This window comes from Aquarana catesbeiana, linkage group LG01 (genome assembly GCF_042186555.1).
Source record: "Aquarana catesbeiana isolate 2022-GZ linkage group LG01, ASM4218655v1, whole genome shotgun sequence".
NCBI lineage: Eukaryota > Metazoa > Chordata > Amphibia > Anura > Ranidae > Aquarana > Aquarana catesbeiana.
Genome location: NC_133324.1, coordinates 718,495,727 through 718,515,841, shown reverse-complemented (window position 1 = coordinate 718,515,841; position 20,115 = coordinate 718,495,727). Strand labels below are relative to the sequence as shown.

Sequence of the window (20,115 nt, the reverse complement as noted above, 5' to 3'; positions counted from 1 at the left end):
CCGTAGTTTGTAGATCACTGCGTCACTAACAAGCATTTAACCCTTGCAGTGCAGGGTCCTAATTTTCTTACTGTTCCAGGTTTGGCAGCGGATAAGGCAAGAAATTCTAATTTCCTTACTGTTCTAGGTCTGGCAGTGGATAAGGCACCAAGTGCAGCTGGAAGATGACAGCAGAAAAGTGACAAGAAATATGGTCCAGTGTCTTGTCCATGATGTGAAAGAAGAGCTTGGTGATCATTTGCAACTTTCAGATCTGTAAGTACAATTGGTAAAGTACCTGAAAAGTTACTTTAGTTATTAAACAGCGTTAATGCTTAGGCCCTGTCTATGTTTTATGTTGACACCCAAAAATTTTAACACTTCTCTAGAAGATTGGTAGCATTAGCAATTGCTTTGTTGAGTTTAAATAGCGTCCAAAGCAGTGGTGTTGCTAGGGGGTTCTATTGGGGCTGTAGCCCTAAATCTGGGGCCCATAGCCCAAGTCTCTTGCCGCAGGGTCCCTGCCTAACCAGTGGGTCGCGGCTGTGGCGGGCGGGCAGCATTAGAGGCGGATGAGAGGAGAGAAGCGAGCGGGCGGATGAGCAGAGATGACAACATCTCTCTCCGCCCGCTCCACATCACCACTCCTCCACCCTCACAGCTGGGCCTCTTCAATCTGGGAGCGATGTGCGGCAGGAGCAGAGAGATGATATCATCTCTTACTGCTTGCCACACATCAGCGCTATTCCGCCCTCAGGGGTGCTCATTTTGTCAGAACACGGGCCTCTTCAATGACGGAGGTGCGGTGTGGAACAGAGAGGGTGCGGTGTGGAGCAGAGAGATGACATCATCTCTCACTGCCCGCCCCGCATCTTCGCTCTCCTGCCCTCACTAAATGGACTAGTCCTGCCAGCCTGACACCAATGCAGCGACAATGCACATTTGGTGGCACTGGATGGCATGGCAAGTGACAATCCGCATCAGTTGGCAAGTGATAATCCTCATCTGGTGGCAGGTGACGTGGCATGTGACAATCTGCATCAGGTGGCAGGTGACGTGGCCAGTGACAATATGTAAATGATGGTAGGTGACATGGCAAGTGACAATCCGCAAATGGTGGCAAGTGACAATCTGCATCAGGTGGCAGGTGACATGGCAAGTGACAGTCTGCAAATGGTGGCAGGTGATGTGGCAAGTGACAATCCACATCTGGTGGCAGGCAACATGGCAAGTGAAAATCCACATCTAGTGGCAGGTGGCAAGTAACATGCTGCATCTGGCGACAGGCGACGGTGGCAAGTGACATGCTGCATCTGGTGACAGGTGATGTGGCAGGTGACACGCTGCAGCTTGTGGCAGGAGATGCGGCAAGTGACATGCCCAGGGCTCCCACTGATTCTGCATGATGGTGAGTTGAACCACTTCATTATATATTAGAATGTAATGATAGAAACAATGCGCTTCAATCACCCTGACACCATATCAACCATGGTGCCATGATGATTAAAGCGCCAACACCAGCCATTACCCGCAAAAAATTGCTTACCACCGGCTTTTTTTTTTACATCTTTATGTTTGTAAGTAGTTATTGGAATTTATTTTAATGCTTTTATGTTAATACACAATGCGAGTTCCCTTTTCTTTGCCCAATATCTGAGGAACCACCGGATTATCATTCATATCAGTGTAAAAGAAGACTCTTCAAGAGAAGTGGTGCATTCTGAGCAATTTATGCCGAGCATTCATATGTGAGGCATAACCACTTACTTGAGTGGTGAGTGAGATTTACACTACATAGGGTGAGCACTTGAGGCGATTGCTTGTGGAGCTGGATAATCACATCATCTTTCCTGCATGATTGGAACACAGCTATTTGCAGTTGTGTGAAAAAGTATTTGCCCTCTTTCTGATTTTTTTGCATATTTGTCACACCTAAAGGACTCAGATCATCATAAAAAAAATTTATTATTACACAAAGATAACCCAAGTAAATACAAAATGCAGTTTTTAAATGATGGCTTCATTTATTAAGGCAAAAAAGCTTTCCAAACCTGCCTGGCTTTATGTCAAAAAGTAATTGCCCCCTAAACCTAATAACTGGTTATGCCACCCTTGGCAGCAACAACTGCAATCAAGCATTTGCAATAACTGGCAATGACTCTTTCACATTGCTCTGGAGCAATTTTGGTCCACTCTTCTTTGCAGAATTGTTTTAATTCAACCACAGTGGAGGGTTTTTCAGCATGAATGGTCTGTGTAAGGTCATGATACAGCAAAGCTTTTGACAGGGTAGACTGGGGGTTCATGATTAACACTCTGGAGGCCATGGGCTTCGGGCAGAGGTTTGTCTCCTGGGTCAGGGTTCTGTACAGCAACCCGGCAGGGATGGTGAGAGTTAATGGGGTGACATCAACGCCCTTCAGGATGTTCAACGGAACAAGACAGGGTTGCCCTCTCTCCCCCCTCCTGTTTGTTCTGACCCTCGAGCCGCTGTTGTCCGCCATTCGGAATAATTCGGACTGCAGCGGCATAAGGGTCGGAACGGAGGAGCATAAACTAGCGGCTTATGCCGACGACGTAGTGTTCTTTATAACAAACCCTAGAATAACTCTCCCCAATATATTGCAGATTATCAGAAAATATGGAGAAGTTTCGAATTTTAAAATTAACTCCAGCAAATCTGAATGCCTGAATATTAACATAAGTAAGCAGGAAAAAAATCATTTGGCCGCTGTCTTCCCCTTCCCTTGGAAGGAGGAGATGGAATATCTGGGGATTAAACTAGCCAATACCTTTAATAGACTATTCATAAAAAATTTCATTCCTATGTTAGATGACACCAGGCGAGAAATGAGAAGACTTCAGGTCAGACCCTTATCGTGGTTCGGGCGAGTCAACGCGATAAAAATGAGTTTGATGCCCAGGATCCTGTTCAAATTCCAGATGCTGCCCATTCCTTTACCAGGATATTATTTAAAAGCTCTTAGGAAGCTCATAAGCGAGGCTGTTTGGGGTGGCAAAAAACCACGCATCGCCTATACAGTATTAAGTAGGGGGAAGAGAAGGGGTGGTATTGCCTTACCAGACTTTAATAGATATTATAGCGCAGTGGTGTTGTCCAGGATCACAGAATGGAATAAAAAAGACACGGACAAACGCTGGGTTCACATTGAGCACTTTTTGAGCAACATGAATTTAGGACAGGCACTTTGGAACCCTCCAAAATTTAGAACACTGAGCACTCACACATCTTTATTAACGCTTAACACGCTCAAACTTTGGGATAGGATACACTATAAGAATAAATGGTCATATAACTCACCTCTGATACACATGAAAGATAACGTTTTTTTTGCACCAGGGAGGAGGGAAGTGGGAGGGAATTGGTTGAAGGGCGACACTGTACAATTGAAACATTTTCTAAATAAGGGGCAAATACGCACTTTTTCTGATTTAAGTATAGAACCCCACCTGTGGGTAATGAATGGATGGAGGTACCTCCAGCTCTCCCACTTCGTCGAAAGTCTCCCGAAACCTCTCAGGAGCATGGAGGAGCTCAGACCGTTCGAGCAGCTCTGTGTAAAGGAACAAGCAGGGAGAGTAATCACGCAAATATACAAGATCCTGGGAGCCACGGAGGAACTGGAGGTGCCCCCATATATTAAAAGGTGGGAACTGGAACTGGGCTCTCAATGCAGTGAAACTGTGATAGATAAGATCCTGAGGATGGCTCATTATGTAGCAGCCGACTCTAGAAGATCAGAAAGCCACTTTAAATGTCTCGCGAGATGGTATGCCACCCCAGACAGGGTTAGCAAAATGGATAGGACTAAATCAAATACTTGCTGGAGGGGTTGTTCCACCCCAGGAACTATGGCCCACATTTGGTGGGAGTGTCCTATTATAAAAATCTTTTGGAAAAAAATATTAAGTTTGATAAAAGCTATCACAGGGAAAGTAATAGCAGAGGACCCATGGGCTTGCCTCTTCCATGGGACCCCAGACCCGGTGAAGAACTACAAAACCTCTCTGATCCCTATTATGCTAGACGAAGCTAAAAGGCAGATATCAACGAATTGGCTGAACATCTCGAGGCCCTGCACTCGAGAATGGTTGTACAGCCTCAATGAAGTATACAACGTTGAGCGTTTAGATAAGGGAGGAGTTGAATCCGAAGAGGAGGAGCACTTAGGAAAATGGGCAGCCTGGATTAAGTTTAAAGGGACCTGGGATTATCTGAAGGAGATTGTAGGCCCAGCATAAATAAACAGCATAATTACACAATTGGGTAAACATTATCTTCTCGCTGAGCACGGGCCTGAGGGGAGGGGGAAGGAGAGGTGGGGGGGGGGGGGAGGGAGGGGATAACTGGTTATAAGAATTTAAAATGGTTATGTTTGAAGATTTATCCCCGAGGGGTTTTGTATTGTTATTCATAAAAAATGATAAATAAAGAATTAAAAAAAAAAAAAAAAAAAAAAAAAAAAAGGTCATGATACAGCAGCTCTGTTTGGATTTAATTCCGGGCTTTGACTAGGCCACACAAATACCTAAATTTTGCTTTGTTTGAACCATTTGAAGGTGGACTTGCTGTTGTGTTCGCATCATTGTCCTGCTGCATAACCCTAGTGCACTTAAGCTTGAGGTCACGAACTGATGGCCGAACATTCTCCTTTAGGATTTTCTGGTAGGGCTCAGAATTCATGGTCGATCGATTATGGTAAGTCGTCCAGGTCCTGAAGCTGCAAAGCAGCCCCAGACCATCACGCTACCACCACCATGTCTGACCATTGGTATGATGATCTTGTTATGAAATGCTGTATTAGTTTTATGCCAGATGTAAAGTTAAATTTTTGTCTCATCAGTCCACAGAATATTTGCCGAAGTTATGGGAATAATCAAGATGTTTTTGGTAAACGTGAGATGAGCCTGTGTGTTCTTTATTGCCAGCAGTAGCTTTGGCCTTGGAACTCTCCCATGGATGCAATTTTTGCCCAGTCTCTTTATTATTTAATCATGAACATTGAACTTACCTGAGGCAAGTGAGGCCTGCAGTTCTTTAGATGTTGTTCTGGGTTCTTTTATGACCTCCTGGATGAGTCGTCGCCATGCTCTTGGAATAACTTTTGTAGGCCGGCCACTCCTGGGAAGGTTCACCACTGTTCCAAGTTATCTCCATTTGTGGATAATGGCTCTCCCCATGGTTCACTGGAGTTCCAAAGCCTTAGAAATGGGTTTGAAACCCTTCCTAGACCGATACATGTACAATACTTTGTTTCTAATCTGTTCTTGAATTTTTTTAGATTGTCGCATGATGTGTGTCTTTTTGTGATCTGTTAGCGTGCTTCACTTTGTCAGACTGCTTCTTTTTATGTGATTTCTTGATTCCACAGGTCTGGCAGTAATCAGGCATGGGTGTGGCAAGTGAAATTTAACTCAGCTTTCCAAAAAATTGTGGTTACATAGTAGGTGAGGTTGAAAAAAAGACACAAGTACATCAAGTCCAACCTATGTGTGTGATTATATGTCAGTATTACATTGTATATCCCCGTATGTTGCGGTCGTTCGGGTGCTTAGCTATTAGTTTTTTGAAACTATCAATGCCCCCTGCTGAGACCACCGCCTGTGGAAGAGAATTCCACATCCTTGCTGCTCTTACTGTAAAGAACCCTGTACGTATTTTAAGGTTAAACCTCTTTTCTTGTAATTTTAATGAGTGGCCACGTGTCTTGTTAAACTCCATTCCTGCGAAAAAGTTTTATCCCTATTGTGGGGTCACCAGTATGGTATTTGTAAATTGAAATCATATCCCCTCTCAAGCGTCTCTTCTCCAGAGAGAATAAGTTCAGTTCTCGCAACCTTTCTTCATAACTAATGTCCTCCAGACCCTTTATTAGCTTTGTTGCCCTTCTTTGTACTCACTCCATTGCAGTACATCCTTTGTGAGGACTGGTGCCCAGAACTGGACAGCATACTCCAGGTGCGGATGGACCAGAGTCTTGTAGAGTAGGAGAATTATCGCTTTATCCCTAGTTAATCCCTTTTTAATACATGCCAATATTCTGTTTGCTTTCTTAGCAGCAGCTTGGCATTGCATGCCATTGCTGAGCCTATCATCTACTAGGACCCCCAGGTCCTTTTCTATCCTAGATTCCCCCAGAGGTTCTCCCCCTAGTTTATAGATTGCATTCATATTTTTGCCACCCAAATGCATTATTTTACATTTTTGTACATTGAACCTCATTTGCCATGTAGTTGCCCACCCCATTAAATTGTTCAGGTCTTCTTGGAAGGTTTCCACATCCTGCAAAGTTATTGCCCTGCTTAGCTTATTATCGTCTGCAAATACAGAGATTGAACTGTTTACCCCATCCTCCAGGTCGTTTATGAACAAATTAAATAGGATTGGTCCCAGCACAGAACCCTCCACTAACCATTCTGAGTATTCCCCATTTATCACCACCCTCTGAACTCGCCCTTGTAGACAGTTTTCAATCCATGTACTCACCCCTATGGTCCACGCCAACGGACCTTATTTTGTACAGTAAACGTTTATGGGGAACTGTGTCAAATGCTTTTGCAAAATCCAGGTACACCACGTCTATGGGCCTTCCTTTATCTAGATGGCAACTCACCTCCTCATAGAAGGTAATACAGTGGGGATCGAAAGTTTGGGCACCCCAGGTAAAAATGTGTATTAATGTGCGTAACAAAGCCAAGGAAAGATGGAAAAATCTCCAAATGGCATCAAATTACAGATTAGACATTCTTATAATATGTCAAAAAAAGGTAGATTTTATTTCCATCATTTACACTTTCAAAATTACAGAAAACAAAAAAATGGCGCCTGCAAAAGTTTGGGCCCCCTGCAGAATTTATAGCATGCACTACCCCCTTTGCAAAGCTGAGACCTGCCAGTGTCATGGATTGTTCTCAATCATCGTCTGGGAAGACCAGGTGATGTCAATATCAAAGGTTTTAAATGGCCAGACTCATCTGACCTTGCCCCAAAAATCAGCACCATTGGTTCTTCTAAGCAGTTGTCTAGAAAACTGAAACTGAAAATAGTTGACGCTCACAAAGCTGGAGAAGGCTATAAGAAGATAGCAAAGCGTTTTCAGATGTCAATATCCTCTGTTCGGAATGTAATTAAGAAATGGCAGTCATCAGGAACAGTGGAAGTTAAAGCAAGATCTGGAAGACCAAGAAAAATATCAGACAGAACTGCTCGCAGGATTGTGAGAAAAGCAATTCAAAACCCACGTTTGACTGCACGATCCCTCCAGAAAGATCTGGCAGACACTGGAGTTGTGGTACACTATTCCACTATAAAGAGATACTTGTACAATTATGGTCTTCATGGAAGAGTCATCAGAAGAAAACCTCTTCTACGTCCTCACCACAAAAATCAGCGTTTGAACTTTGCAAATGAACATATAGACAAGCCTGAGGCATTTTGGAAAGAAGTTCTGTGGACCGATGAGGTTAAAATAGAACTTTTTGGCCGGAATGAGCAAAGGTACATTTGGAGAAGAAAGGGCACAGAATTTAATGAAAAGAACCTCTGTCCAACTGTTAAGCATGGGGGTGGATCAATCATGCTTTGGGGTTGTATTGCAGCCAGTGGCACAGGGAACATTTCACGAGTAGAAAGAAAAATGGATTCAATAAAATTTCAGCAAATTTTGGATGGTAACTTGATGCCATCTGTGAAAAAGCTGAAGTTAAAGAGAGGATGGCTTTTACAAATGGATAATGATCCTAAACACACCTCAAAATTCACGGGGGATTACATCAAGAGGCGTAAACTGAAGGTTTTGCCATGGCCTTCACAATCTCCTGACCTCAACATTATTGAAAATCTATGGATAGACCTTAAAAGAGCAGTGCGTGACAGACAGCCCAGAAATCTCAAAGAACTGGAAGACTTTTGTAAGGAAGAATGGGCAAAGATACCTCAAACAAGAATTGAAAGACTCTTGGCTGGCTACAAAAAGCGTTTACAAGCTGTGATACTTGCCAAAGAGGGCAGTACAAGATATTAACTCTGCAGGGTGCCCAAACTTTTGCAGACGCCATTTTTTTGTTTTCTGTAATTTTGAAAGTGTAAATGATGGAAATAAAATCTAACTTTTTTGACATATTATAAGAATGTCTAATCTGTAATTTAATGCCATTTGGAGATTTTTCCATCTTTCCTTGGCTTCGTTATGCACATTAATACACATTTTTACCTGGGGTGCCCAAACTTTCGATCCCCGCTGTAGATTGGTTTTGCAAGAACGATTCTTCATAAATCCATGCTGATTACTGCTAATTATACCGTTTTCATTACTAAAATCTTGTATATAGTCCCTTATCATCCCCTCCAAGAGCTTGCATACTATTGATGTTAGGCTAACTGGTCTGTAATTCCCAGGGATGTATTTTGGGCCCTTTTTAAATATTGGTGCTACATTGGCTTTTCTCCAATCCGCTGGTACCATTCCAGTCAATAGACTGTCAGTAAAAATTAGGAACAATGGTCTGGCAATTACTTGACTGAGTTCCCTAAGTACCCTCGGGTGCAAGCCATCCGTCCCGGTGATTTATTAATGTTAAGTTTCCCAAGTCTAATTCTAGTCCTCTGTTAGCCATGAGGGTGCTTTCTGTGATGTGTCACGAGGATAAACACTGCAGTTTTTGTTACTGAAGCCCCCCCCCCCCCCGATTCCCTCGTGAAGACTGAAGAGAAGAATAAATTCAATACCTTCGCCATCTCCCCATCCTTTGTAACCAGATGTCCTTCCTCATTCTTTATGCGGCCAATATGGTCTGTCCTCCCTTTTTAACTGTTTACATACTTAAAGAATTTCTTGGGATTTTTTTTGTTCTCCTTCGCTATGGGGGTTATTTATGAAAGGCAAATCCACTTTGCACTGCAAGTGCACTTGGAAGTGCAGTCGCTCTAAATCTAAGGGGTAGATCTAAAATGAGTGGAAGCTCTGCTGATTTTATCATCCAATCATGTGCAAGCTAAAATGCTGTTTTTTATTTTCCTTGCATGTCCCCCTTGGATCTACAGCGACTTTACTTTCAAGTGCATGTGCAGTGCAAAGTGGATTTTCCTTTAGTAAATAACCCCCTATGTGTCTTTCATGTTCTATCTTAGCCACCCTAATTGCACCCTTACATTTCTTGTTGCATTCTTTATAAAGTTTTAATGCTGATGATCCCTCAACCTTGTATTTTTTGAAGGCCTTCTCTTTTTCTTTTATATGCATTTTTACATTGGCGTCAAGCCATCCAGGGCTTTTGTTCGCTCTTTTAAATGTATTACCCAATGGGATGCACTGGCTAATGCCCTAATTTAACCACTTGCTGACCAGTGCACGACGATATACGCCGGCACAATGGCACAGCTGCACAAATGGGCGTACAGGGACGTCCCCTTTAAGACGCGGCATTCATTTCAATGGCCAGGAGCAGTGTATACAACGCGCCCTCACCGCTCCAAAGATGCTGCTTGCAGGGGTTTTTTTAACGTCCTGCAAGTGCACCGTTCCAGTGTGAAAGCACTCGGGCTTTCACACTGGAAAGACAGGAGCGGCGCTTTACAGGTGATATTTTTAGCACTGTAGCGCCTGTAAAGTGCCTCAGTGTGAAAGGGGTCTTACTAATAAAAAAAAGTGAATAATAAAAATGACATAAATCTATCCCCTATTTTGTAGATGCTATAACTGCGCAAACCAATCAATATACGCTTATTGCGTTTTTTTTTTTTTTTTTTATGAAACATATGTAGAAGAATGCATATTGGCCTAAACTGAGGAAAAAATTTGTTATATATATATATTTTTTTTTTTTGGGGGGGGGGATATTTATTATAGCAAAAAGTAAAAGATATTGCTTTTTTTTTTTTCAAAATTGTCACTTTTTTTGTTTATAGCGCAAAAAATAAAAACCACAGAGGTGATCAAATACCACCAAAATAAAGCTCTATTTGTGGGAAAAAAAGGATGTCAATTTTGTTCGGCTGCAACGTCGCATGACTGTGCAATTGTCAGTTAAAGCGATGCAGTGCCGAATCGCAAAAAGTTCTCTGGTCAGGAAGGGGGTAAATTCTTCTGGGGCTGAAGTGGTTAATATGCTCTTAAAGAAAATCCATCTCTCCTCCGTGTTCTTTGTTCTTAAGATTTTATCCCAATTTATATCTTCTAGCAAAGTTCGTAGTTTAGGGAAGTTGGCTCTTTTGTTAATCACAGATCATTCATCATTCAGCAGGGGAGAGGGCAATTACTTTTTCACATAGGGCCAGGCAGGTTTGAACAGTTTTTTTCTCTTAATAAATTAAATAATAATTTAAAAATCACATCTTGGATTTACTCGGGTTATCTTTGTGTAATATTCAAATTTGTTTGATGATCTGAATCATTTAAGTGTGAGAAATATGCAAAAAAAAAAATCAGGAAGGGGGCAAATACTTTTTCATAGCACTGTATATCATGTGTGGGACTTTTGCACAGACTTTTTAATGAACTTTAACACTTTCTTTGAATTTCTAGCATTGTTCTAGCACCTTCTGGAATCTATTAACATTGATTTGAATACAGTGAGATGTTTGTTTAGGTCAGAGCCAGCAGTGTCAACCAAAGTAATAACATATCAACCTGTTGCGACCTGAATTCCTTGGTGGTGTCATAGGTGTGTGGTGTATCCATTGACACTGGGACATTAGGCGGCGGCACAGTGCATAGCCTATAGGAAGAGCCGGCACACTCCCGGCGAATCCATTTATGGACTTATCTCCTGTTCGGTCTTGGACAGTGCACTGCCAGCAGCCCACAGTTTTGTCCTTAATTTTTTTCCAATGCATTTACATTGATTAGGATCTTTTTACATTGTTTTTAATTTTTCCCAATGCATTTACAATGTGTAGGATCTTTTTACATTGTTTTAATAAAGGATTACATTGACAATACTACACCAGAGCAGTGTCACTGTCTATCCCTTCCTCCTCTTCTGTTTCAACCAAAGGAATGGTTGAAACCACCAACCCACTTTTTTGTAAACTGTTTTTCAACTGGATAGAGTTCAGCATAGATATTTTGGACTGGGAAGATTGCAGCAGGTCTGCTGAGCAGCGTCGGTAGTTGATGTCCTTGACTTTATGAGATTATGATGACTGGGATTAATTCTGGGAAGCTCCTTTAACAAGACTGGCATCAGATAGAGTTCAACTGATCCATTTTTGAAGTCTTTTCGACCCCTTCCAAACTTGCAAAAATTTATAGGGATCAATCTTCTTAATGCTGGCGCTGTTCCTATACCCATGCCAACTTTATTAATATTTTCACATAAAAAAAAGTGTTTTGGACTGTATTCAGCCGGTTACTACTATCCCTCTCACTCCTTCCACTGAGGTATGCTTTCTTGGTTTAGTGGATACTACAGCATGTACGATAGCTATTCATTCTTTGCTCATACTATTGCTTATTGCTAGGAAACTCATTATTTTGTCCTGGAAGAAGGCCTCTGCCCTACTTCTAGAGCTTGGAAAACTCTGGTAAACAAAGCTCTGCCCTTTTAAAAAGTTACTTATCCCAATATGGCTGTACCCTTCATATTTGATAAAGTTTGGGGAGGTTGGATTAACGGCACCTCTACTGCCTCTGATTAAATGTGCTACATGAGTCAAACACAAAGCCTGCAGACCTATTCCAGCCCACCAGGGCATTTCACTTGGCCCTCCCACCTCTCCTGCAGCTGCAGGACCCCCCTCGTTTCCACTATCACCTTGTCTCAGCAGAGAGGACGACAGAACGCCTCCCCTAGATCCTGCACTTTATCATGCATCCACAGCACCCCCTCATCTCTACCCCCTGCTCTCACCATTCAGCAGACTTCACCCCTCCTTTGGTTCTTCTCCTGACCCTGCACTTTACTTCCCAGGGTTGCCCCCAGCTTCTTCCCAGCAGCAACACAAGGTAAGTGGGTGCACTGTGTTTTAGGAGATGGTGAAGGACTCTTGACATCTGATGTAAGGGCCAGTAGGGTGCTCTTGACATCTAGTCTTACAAATACAACTGGCCCTTTGAGGGCAACCATAATGCTGCTGTGGCCCACAGTGAAATTGAGTTTGACACCCCTGTGCTACAATATTCTAAGCTCTGACCACTGTTTCAGTCTGTACTATATTCAGTCTGAATGTTTGTACCCTGAACTCTGTAACATTTTGTGTTGTCCTTAAAGTGGATGTAAACCCGATTTTTTTTTTTTTTATCATACTGTAGAGTATAAGATTTCCTATCATTTGAGCCCAGTCTTGCCACACAGAGTTAATCCATCTCTGAGCAATCCTCTTTTACTGTTCAGTGAGAAAAATCTTGACAAACTGACAAAAACTTTGTCAAATACTCCCCCTTGCTGTAAGTGACTCCCACTCCTTTCTTCAGCAGCTCTGCAAGGATTGGCTGTTCCACACCTCAGCATGATTTGGCATGCTGAAGTCATGTGGTTACTTTCCTGTCTTTTCACTGGATGTTAGAGATCATAGCAGAAGTTCAGTTAGAAATACACAGGAGAAAATGCATATTGACAAGGGGAGTGTGGGGGTGGGCGGGGAGTCTACTGACATCACAACTCCACCCACCGAGCTCCAAACAACAGACCCACCCACAGAATATGCAGTTTTTCAGGTCTCATAACAGACAGAGGGGAGACATTTGACAGGTAAAGATACATGCAGGAGGCATGTATATCCTTATAGATAACCCCTATGGCAGTAGTTTAGAAAGGATGACATTGGGTTTACATCCACTTTAAGGCTAATTTCCTATGAATCCCCTGCCCTTTTAAACCCCAGGGATGGCATTGAACTTTTCCTCTTTGTCTTGAATGGCTGGATTCCCCTGGGAAGAACCCTTCTATGCTAATGTGTATAATTTATCCTGTTTTTTCAATTATGATTGTGGTGTGCTAGTAATGGGTGATAGTTTTATTGTGTTAATGCAATTTCAAAACTAAATAAAAAAATGTTGCAAAAAAAAAAAAAAATTTTTTTTAAATGCCTCAGAAGTTTCCCAATCTTCATAGACAGCTCATTCTATCTGTTCATGCACAGGGATGTTTTGCATAACTTAGCAGGTCTCTTTGTACCCAAAGGGACATGGCTAGATAGGGGAGAGTCAATCTGTACAAATTCAAGGTTTTTGTGAACAGAGGCAAAAAAGCTTTTCAATATTAGCAAGCTTATTACAGGAAGCTCCCTCTTTATTATGGTGATAGTGTGGAGGAGAGAAATCTGCAGCTTCCCCCCAACACTGCCTCTATGTCCTTTTCATTCCCCTTTCATTAAGCATCCTCTAGGATCAGCATGTCAGGCTCTAACTCAGATTGAGAAATGGGAGTAGAAGAATATACAGGGCCTTATCATGCTTCAGTCAAAAAGGGCTGCATTAAGGCTGTAATCTGACAGAGAATTTGTGACATAGGCGCTGGAAAATCTGCTTTTGTCAAATAGGCTGCTTGTTGTCTGCCCAACATAGAGCTAGAATCGGATACTGTAGCTGGTGTCAAGTCCAGTTCCTGTTCTGGTGTGAGAGTCACATTGTCGCCCTGAGGTGTTGTGCAGGCCTTTGGCAGAGCAACATTCGCCTGTTTAGAATGGACGTCCTTTCGCCTGGCCTCTGCCATCGATAGAGAAGTAATTCCCCTGTAGGGTACTCATGGAGTAGTGTGGGAGATAGTGTAAGCATGTCCAGTAGGAGTATGCGTCAACCCAGCTGTAGACCATACTGCAACGATTCCTTGTGGCGAAAGGACAGGAAACAGCATTTGAGTATCTTATAAAGGGGTCTAGGCGGAAGTGGCATTAAAGTGTGGGACAAGTGGTGAGTCAGATACATTTCAGTGCCAAGCTTGAAGAGTGGCACAAATACATTCCAAACATATCCTTGTTTTACACAGTAAAGAACAAATATAGCATGACCCTGTCTAACCTGTTCACAATGCTGGATTGTCACGGTGGGCATAACCCCAAAGGGGTCTTCAGAGACTGGGTTCTATAGCAATAAGCCCTGGCCGTATATAACACATTGCAGATAATTCAACACATTGCACCAAAGCTAGTAGCCTCATGCAGGATCCAATGCCAAAAGCAACATTTCTGACTTGCCTAACCGTGTGGTCTGGGTAAAGCATCCAAGGTTTTACCGAGGTTGTACTGATCCAGGTACACTGCTGCTGTAGACAGTGAGCTTGATTAAAGAATTCTTTAGGGACTAAGAAAGGAAGCTGGTTTCTCTGGAGAAGAGAGCCTAGCAAAATTAACCATCACAGATTGGGGATGGTTATAGGGGAGGCATGTCCTCAAAACTTCCCAGTGCCCAATCACCTGAAGATATGAGCCTATAACCCACGGTGAGTCCTGTACTATATGATTAAGATAACTATTTTAAATGCATCAGCACCCAGTATATGAGCTTGAATTGAGAGGGACAAAACTAGGTGCCAGTCAGGTATGCCGTATTGTATATATGGTGACAAGGAATGTTCTGGGGGAAAAAAAAAAAAATAGATGAATGATTCATTAATATTGTACTGCTTATTCACTGTCCCGTTATAGGTAGGTGGTGACCACACTGTATTTCTTAAATACTGGGTCACCATCCTGGCTCTGTCTGGAAGTGCTTGCTAAATCTTGGACCTATACAAAACTGCACAAAGGAACAACTGCCACGTACTGTACACATCTCAGCTGTATATTTAGCCCTTTTTCTGGAGTTCAACTTAGAAGTGAACCTGTGCCCAGACTATGCATACTGAAGATATTTACTGTATTTTATTTTGAACATGCAGAAAAGTAACTCCCCATTTACTTCTGCAAGTATAAGCATTGTCGAGAAATATAACTTTAAAAATCACAACAGAAGCACTGACATCTTTGTGCCTTTCATATTACATTCTATTGCAACAGATCTTAGCAGCCTACACTTGTGAACAGGGCCAACTTCAATTACCCGCAGAAGACTCAGTAGGATTCCCTGTGAATAACTTCAGATGGGAAGCCCCAATCAAAGCAATGGGATGCTGACCGTGCCCACAGCTATTTGCAAGTTTTTGGGTGTGATTGATCATGCAGTGATTACTTACCGATTATCTGCACTAGACAGACTTTCTGCATCCAGGGAGGATCATTCGGATATAAACGTTGCACGACTGGTTACAAAGGATGAGCTCAGGCGTGTTCACAAACAGCACATGCAGAACCCACCAGGAAGTTGGCACTGCACAGCGCTAATTACAGGCAGTGAGACATTTCCCAATCTCTGCAGCCACGCATCGGGACAATGTCTCACTGCTTGTGATTAGCGATACGCAGTGCTGACTTCCTGGCGGGCTCTGCACGTGCTGTTTGCAAACATGCCTGAGCTCATCTTTACTGGTTACATGCAGACAGCTGCAGGCGCTGTCAGCCTACCATTGCTTTCCCACCTGTAGCTACTTGCAGGGAACCCCACTGAGTCTTCCCATGGGAAATCAATGGGAGTATCAGTGTAAAGCTGATCGAAACGTAAAGTCTGTTGTGATCTTTGAGAATTACTTCACAGCAAAAGTAGCTAAAAAGATCAGTTTGGGTTTGTTTTGATGCGTTTACTTCTTGTTAAACACATATACATACTTTAATGTCAATAGTCTGGGCATAGTTACACTTTAAAGCAGTATTAAAACCAAATATTCATTATATTGTAGCTTACCAATTCTTAGATGTGATGGATATATTAGTTTACTTATTTAAGCTTTCTTCTATTTTCATTTGGTGATCCAGCCAGTAGATACAGTATGTTATTTTTCAAAACAAATGCTCTCTAGCAGTTACAGAGATGGGGCAGACCATTTAACACTGGCAGGAGTGCTAAAAATGATCAGCTTTTATTTATGTAAATCCTTTATCCAAAAGGAAAAATACTGTTTGCTGTAACTGATTATAAAGTAATAGCTGTAGCTCCACTTCAATTTGTTAGTGTATTTATATTGGCTAGTACTTCTAATACGCCCCTCCCTGCAGCCCGACAATGTTGCTGTCCAAAAGGTAACCACTGTGCTCATTCATGCAGAGTGGAGGGCACTCTAATACAGGAGGTGTTACTGGCAAGATCACCAAGTGAAGATAGCCTAAAAAAAAAAAGAAAACTAATACAACCACTACATCTAAGGACTGGTAAGCTGCAATATATTACATTTGTTGGTTTTGGGTTTAATACTGCTTTAGGTGCATTTACGATCATTGGCAATAGAGGTTACAGCTTATGTATAGAAAAATCTGAGTTACTGTCAAACTTGGCTCTTTAATACACAAATTTACCCATTTATATAAAAAAAACATTTTTTTATTTTATTTATAGACAGAAAAGAAGACTTCTTACTGCATCTGAAGTATTTATGGAGGTGGTTCAAAAGAGGGATTTCCCAGAATTCATCACTACTTACCTCAATATGGAGCACATTTTTGTCTGTGGTCATTTTTGAATATGCTGACACCACATCTTGGATGGAATGCCATAAAACCAACTAGGTAGTAAAGCAGTACAGGAAAAAAAATGGAATACCCTTTCAGCACTATTTCACAGAAGTCTAAACCAAAATTAGCATGTATAAATCACGGTAATATTTTTCAGATTACGATGAGCAAGGTGTTTAATATTATAGTGATTGCAAGGTCTTTCAAAACGTCATACTTGCCGACTCAATGGAATCAGACCATTCAAAAGACCAAGACAGCGTGGCTCAGCATTCATATTCATGACTACTTGGGTAACACTGCCACCTTCAGGTCAATAGACACCAACCAAAAAAAAAAAGGGAGGCATCCCCACTTAGGCATAACTCCTACGTCAGCTAAGCCTCAGTTCTGTAAAAAGTAATGGGGAACAGACCAGAGGAGGAGATCTGTGTCCTGTGATGTATGCCAAGAAAAGGTTTTAATGGTAAAACAAAAATCCTAATTGCTTAGTCGTACATCACAGGATGCAGAGGAGTTCATGCTGGTTTGGCCAAGAATGGAAGAGGATTTCAACTGAAAGAAAAGGAATCAGCACAAGGTACACATCTTACTGACTGTTAAGTACCTTTCTGCTGATTCGTTTTCTGTCAGCTGAAATCCTCTTGCATACCTTCTTGCCCAAACCAGTTTGTTCAGTATCACCAAAATGTCCTTTATTCTGCACAACACAAGAAGCTAAAGTGGAGGAAAAGCATAGATCAGGGAAAACGGATCCCAGGGAGTCACTAGGGCATCTACAGTATATGTCTGAGAATCCATGGTTCAGGACACAAACCTTTTAAGTTTGTTCTTAGATCTGAGCACCAAGAGATCCAAATCTGGCATCCCCCAGAACAGAAAAATCTCTGTGAACACCGAGTGAAGAGTCCATTCTCCTGATTTCAGCTGCTGGTGGCTGGGAATGTGCATGGTGGAGAGAGCTGGAATGTAAAAAACTGCCCAAGACAAGAGTGGGTCTGCTTCTTTGTGACCAGCATGCCTTCTTGTCCCTCCTTGATGTATGCCACAGCTGTGCTATTGTCAGAAAGCACTCTGATGGGAAGACCCTGAAGGTGGACAATCAGTGGAGAGCCAGTTTAATTGCCCACCAGGAACTTGATTTGCAACCTCTGATAATCATGTTCTCTGAACTGTGAAATACTACAGAACACCATCCCAGCTCAACGGGCTGACACCCATAGTCAAGACCTTCCACAGTTCATCAGAAGGAAGGATTTCCCAGAATCCAGGTGGATATTTTCCACCCCAGAGCTAACCTGATATCGGGAGACAGATGCATTAGCAGATCCAAGGATTCCTGACCTTTGCCCCATAAACAGCAGGGGCTGAAGCTGCAGATCCCAGAAGTGAAACTGAGGACCGATTCAAAATCAGTTACAATCTTCCCCCAACACCTCCATGCATGCTCGAATCAAGGGACTTTCCAATGACCTCAGGGACTCCACACCTAGGTTCAAAGAGACAGGCATTCCTCCCATGGAATCAGTACCTTCACCACTGCAATGTCAAATACTAAGCCTAAGTAAGCCAGATGTGTGAAAACCAAAGCCGAGTTCCGAAAGTCAAGGTCTTTTACGGTTTGCTTGACATTTTGAGCAGACTGCTCCCTAAAAAGTAGGTTGTGCAGGTACCCCACAACCAGGACACCCCAGGTCCTCAACAATCCCAGAACCAAAATCCACACTTTGGTAAACATTCCAGGGGCAGTGGGCAGGCCAAATATCAATGTTGAATACTGAAAGTGGCAATCCTTCACTGCAAATCACAGAAACAATTGGTGGAGCTGGAAAATAAGGATATCTGGGTTGGAATCCTTAACAACCATCAGGAAGTCCTCTTGATGAAGCAATCACCGGCGGGTAAACGCTATTCTGAATGTTTGTACATTCAGGAACTGGAGACCCTTAAGGTTCAGAATAGGTCAGACATCTTTGTTTGGCTTGGGAATTGTTAACAGTTTGGAATCAAAGCCGTGAGACCTCTTCTGTCAGCACAGGTAACCATTGGGATGGCAGTCTCTAGTGCTGAAAGAAAACCTGTTCCTTTTTTGTGGGTTTAAAGATACACCTGAGCACATAAAGTGTTAAGGGGTAAAGCAACTAAACTCTAGCTTGTACTCTGGAATACACACTGCAGACCAGGCAGCCACAAAGGCCAATAAAAGTCCCCCAACCCGTGCATTTGGGAGCACGCCTTTACTGTGAGGAGGAAATGCCTCTGGAACTGTAGGACCTGAGGATCCAGTTCTTCTTAGAGAACTGGGATGTAGACCTTTGCTTAGAGCCTGAAGCTGGTTGCTTACAAAAGGAGCTCCTCTTGTAATGAATGTGTCACCAGTTTCTGACTTGTCGCCTACAAATTCCTCTTTAGGGGTAAGTACATGCTTTACCCAGTCACCTTCTGGATGAAGGCATCAAAGGATAACACAAAATGAAGGTTCAGTCTCAAAGGACTGCCTCACAATTTACTTGCAGAGAAGTTCTGCCAACAAAACACCTGAATCATAGGATACATCTAATGTAGAAAGATATGGTGCCCACCCTTAAAACCAGCCATATGGAATCTTACAAAAAGGTATCTACTGAGAAACTCAATGATCTCAGAACATCTTCTAAGCGCTGCCAGATGGCAGGATCCTCCATGTTTGATTCTCTGGAAGAGAACATATGATTCACCCAGACCTTAAGGACTTGACAAACCCCCACACGCAGTCTGCAGAGATACTCTTACCAGAAAGGATAATGCCTTAAAGAGGGCCTCTAAATTTTTATCTGTGGCATCTTTAAAGACCAGGACCACCAGGGTCTTATTTAAGAATCCCATTGTTTGTAGAATTCCTCCTCCATGGGTGACTAGGGAGCAAAGCACTCAGAAGTGAAAACACATTTTCCAGGTGAGCCTGATTCATATACATCACTCTCGGCAAGTGCAGGTGCATTGGAAAGGACTTTGGTTTTGGGACCTGGTGGTTGCCAAATAATCTCATGACCTTACTGTAATAGGATGTTGGCAGCAGCAACTTCAGGTTATTGCATACCATATCCGGGAAGCCCACAGAGATTTTATGTGCATAAGACAGCCCTGGTCCCTGACATTCCTCCTGGGATTACTCATCCAGAGGATTCCTGATCCTCAACAGCCTGCTCTTACACTATGAGTATTTTCTTCCGATGCCCCATTCTCTCTCCAAAAGGGAAGGGAGTGCCTACGTTTGCACCCCAGTCATTCCAAACCAGCAAAAAACCTCTGAGAACTATTAGGAACTCGTTCCATCATTCTTTCCCCGCACGAGTTCAGGGCTTGCTGAGGTTTAAGAGGCTTGGTTTACCCAGAAGGGAGTAACCACCCTAAGAGGAGTGTTGGCCTATGTCAGAATGCCCATGTCACAAGTCACCCCCAGTAGATAAAGATCTCAATACTTGCTGTGCCTAAGCAGAGGCAGCTGCACCTGGGCAGTGCTGAAGGCAGATTGTCACTGACCAGTAAAGCCATCTGTGCGATGCAACAAGTGCAGAAAACCCAGGAGCACTAAATGCACATGATTAAGGGTAAGTGGCGCTACCTATATTGGGGTACCTATTAAAATATTTATT

The 20,115-nt window shown here is 42.6% G+C and overlaps 1 protein-coding gene across 1 annotated transcript in view; it reads left to right on the top strand.

The window, feature by feature from the left end:
• Positions 1–20,115, top strand: part of LOC141111804 (uncharacterized) — a 60,377-nt gene extending 40,262 nt beyond the window's left edge. Inside the window, exons 14-15 of the mRNA XM_073603949.1 lie at positions 128–255; positions 16,365–20,115. Coding sequence (XP_073460050.1) covers positions 128–255; positions 16,365–16,488 — 252 coding nt within the window. The 3' untranslated portion in view covers positions 16,489–20,115. The remainder of the gene's footprint in view (positions 1–127; positions 256–16,364) is intronic.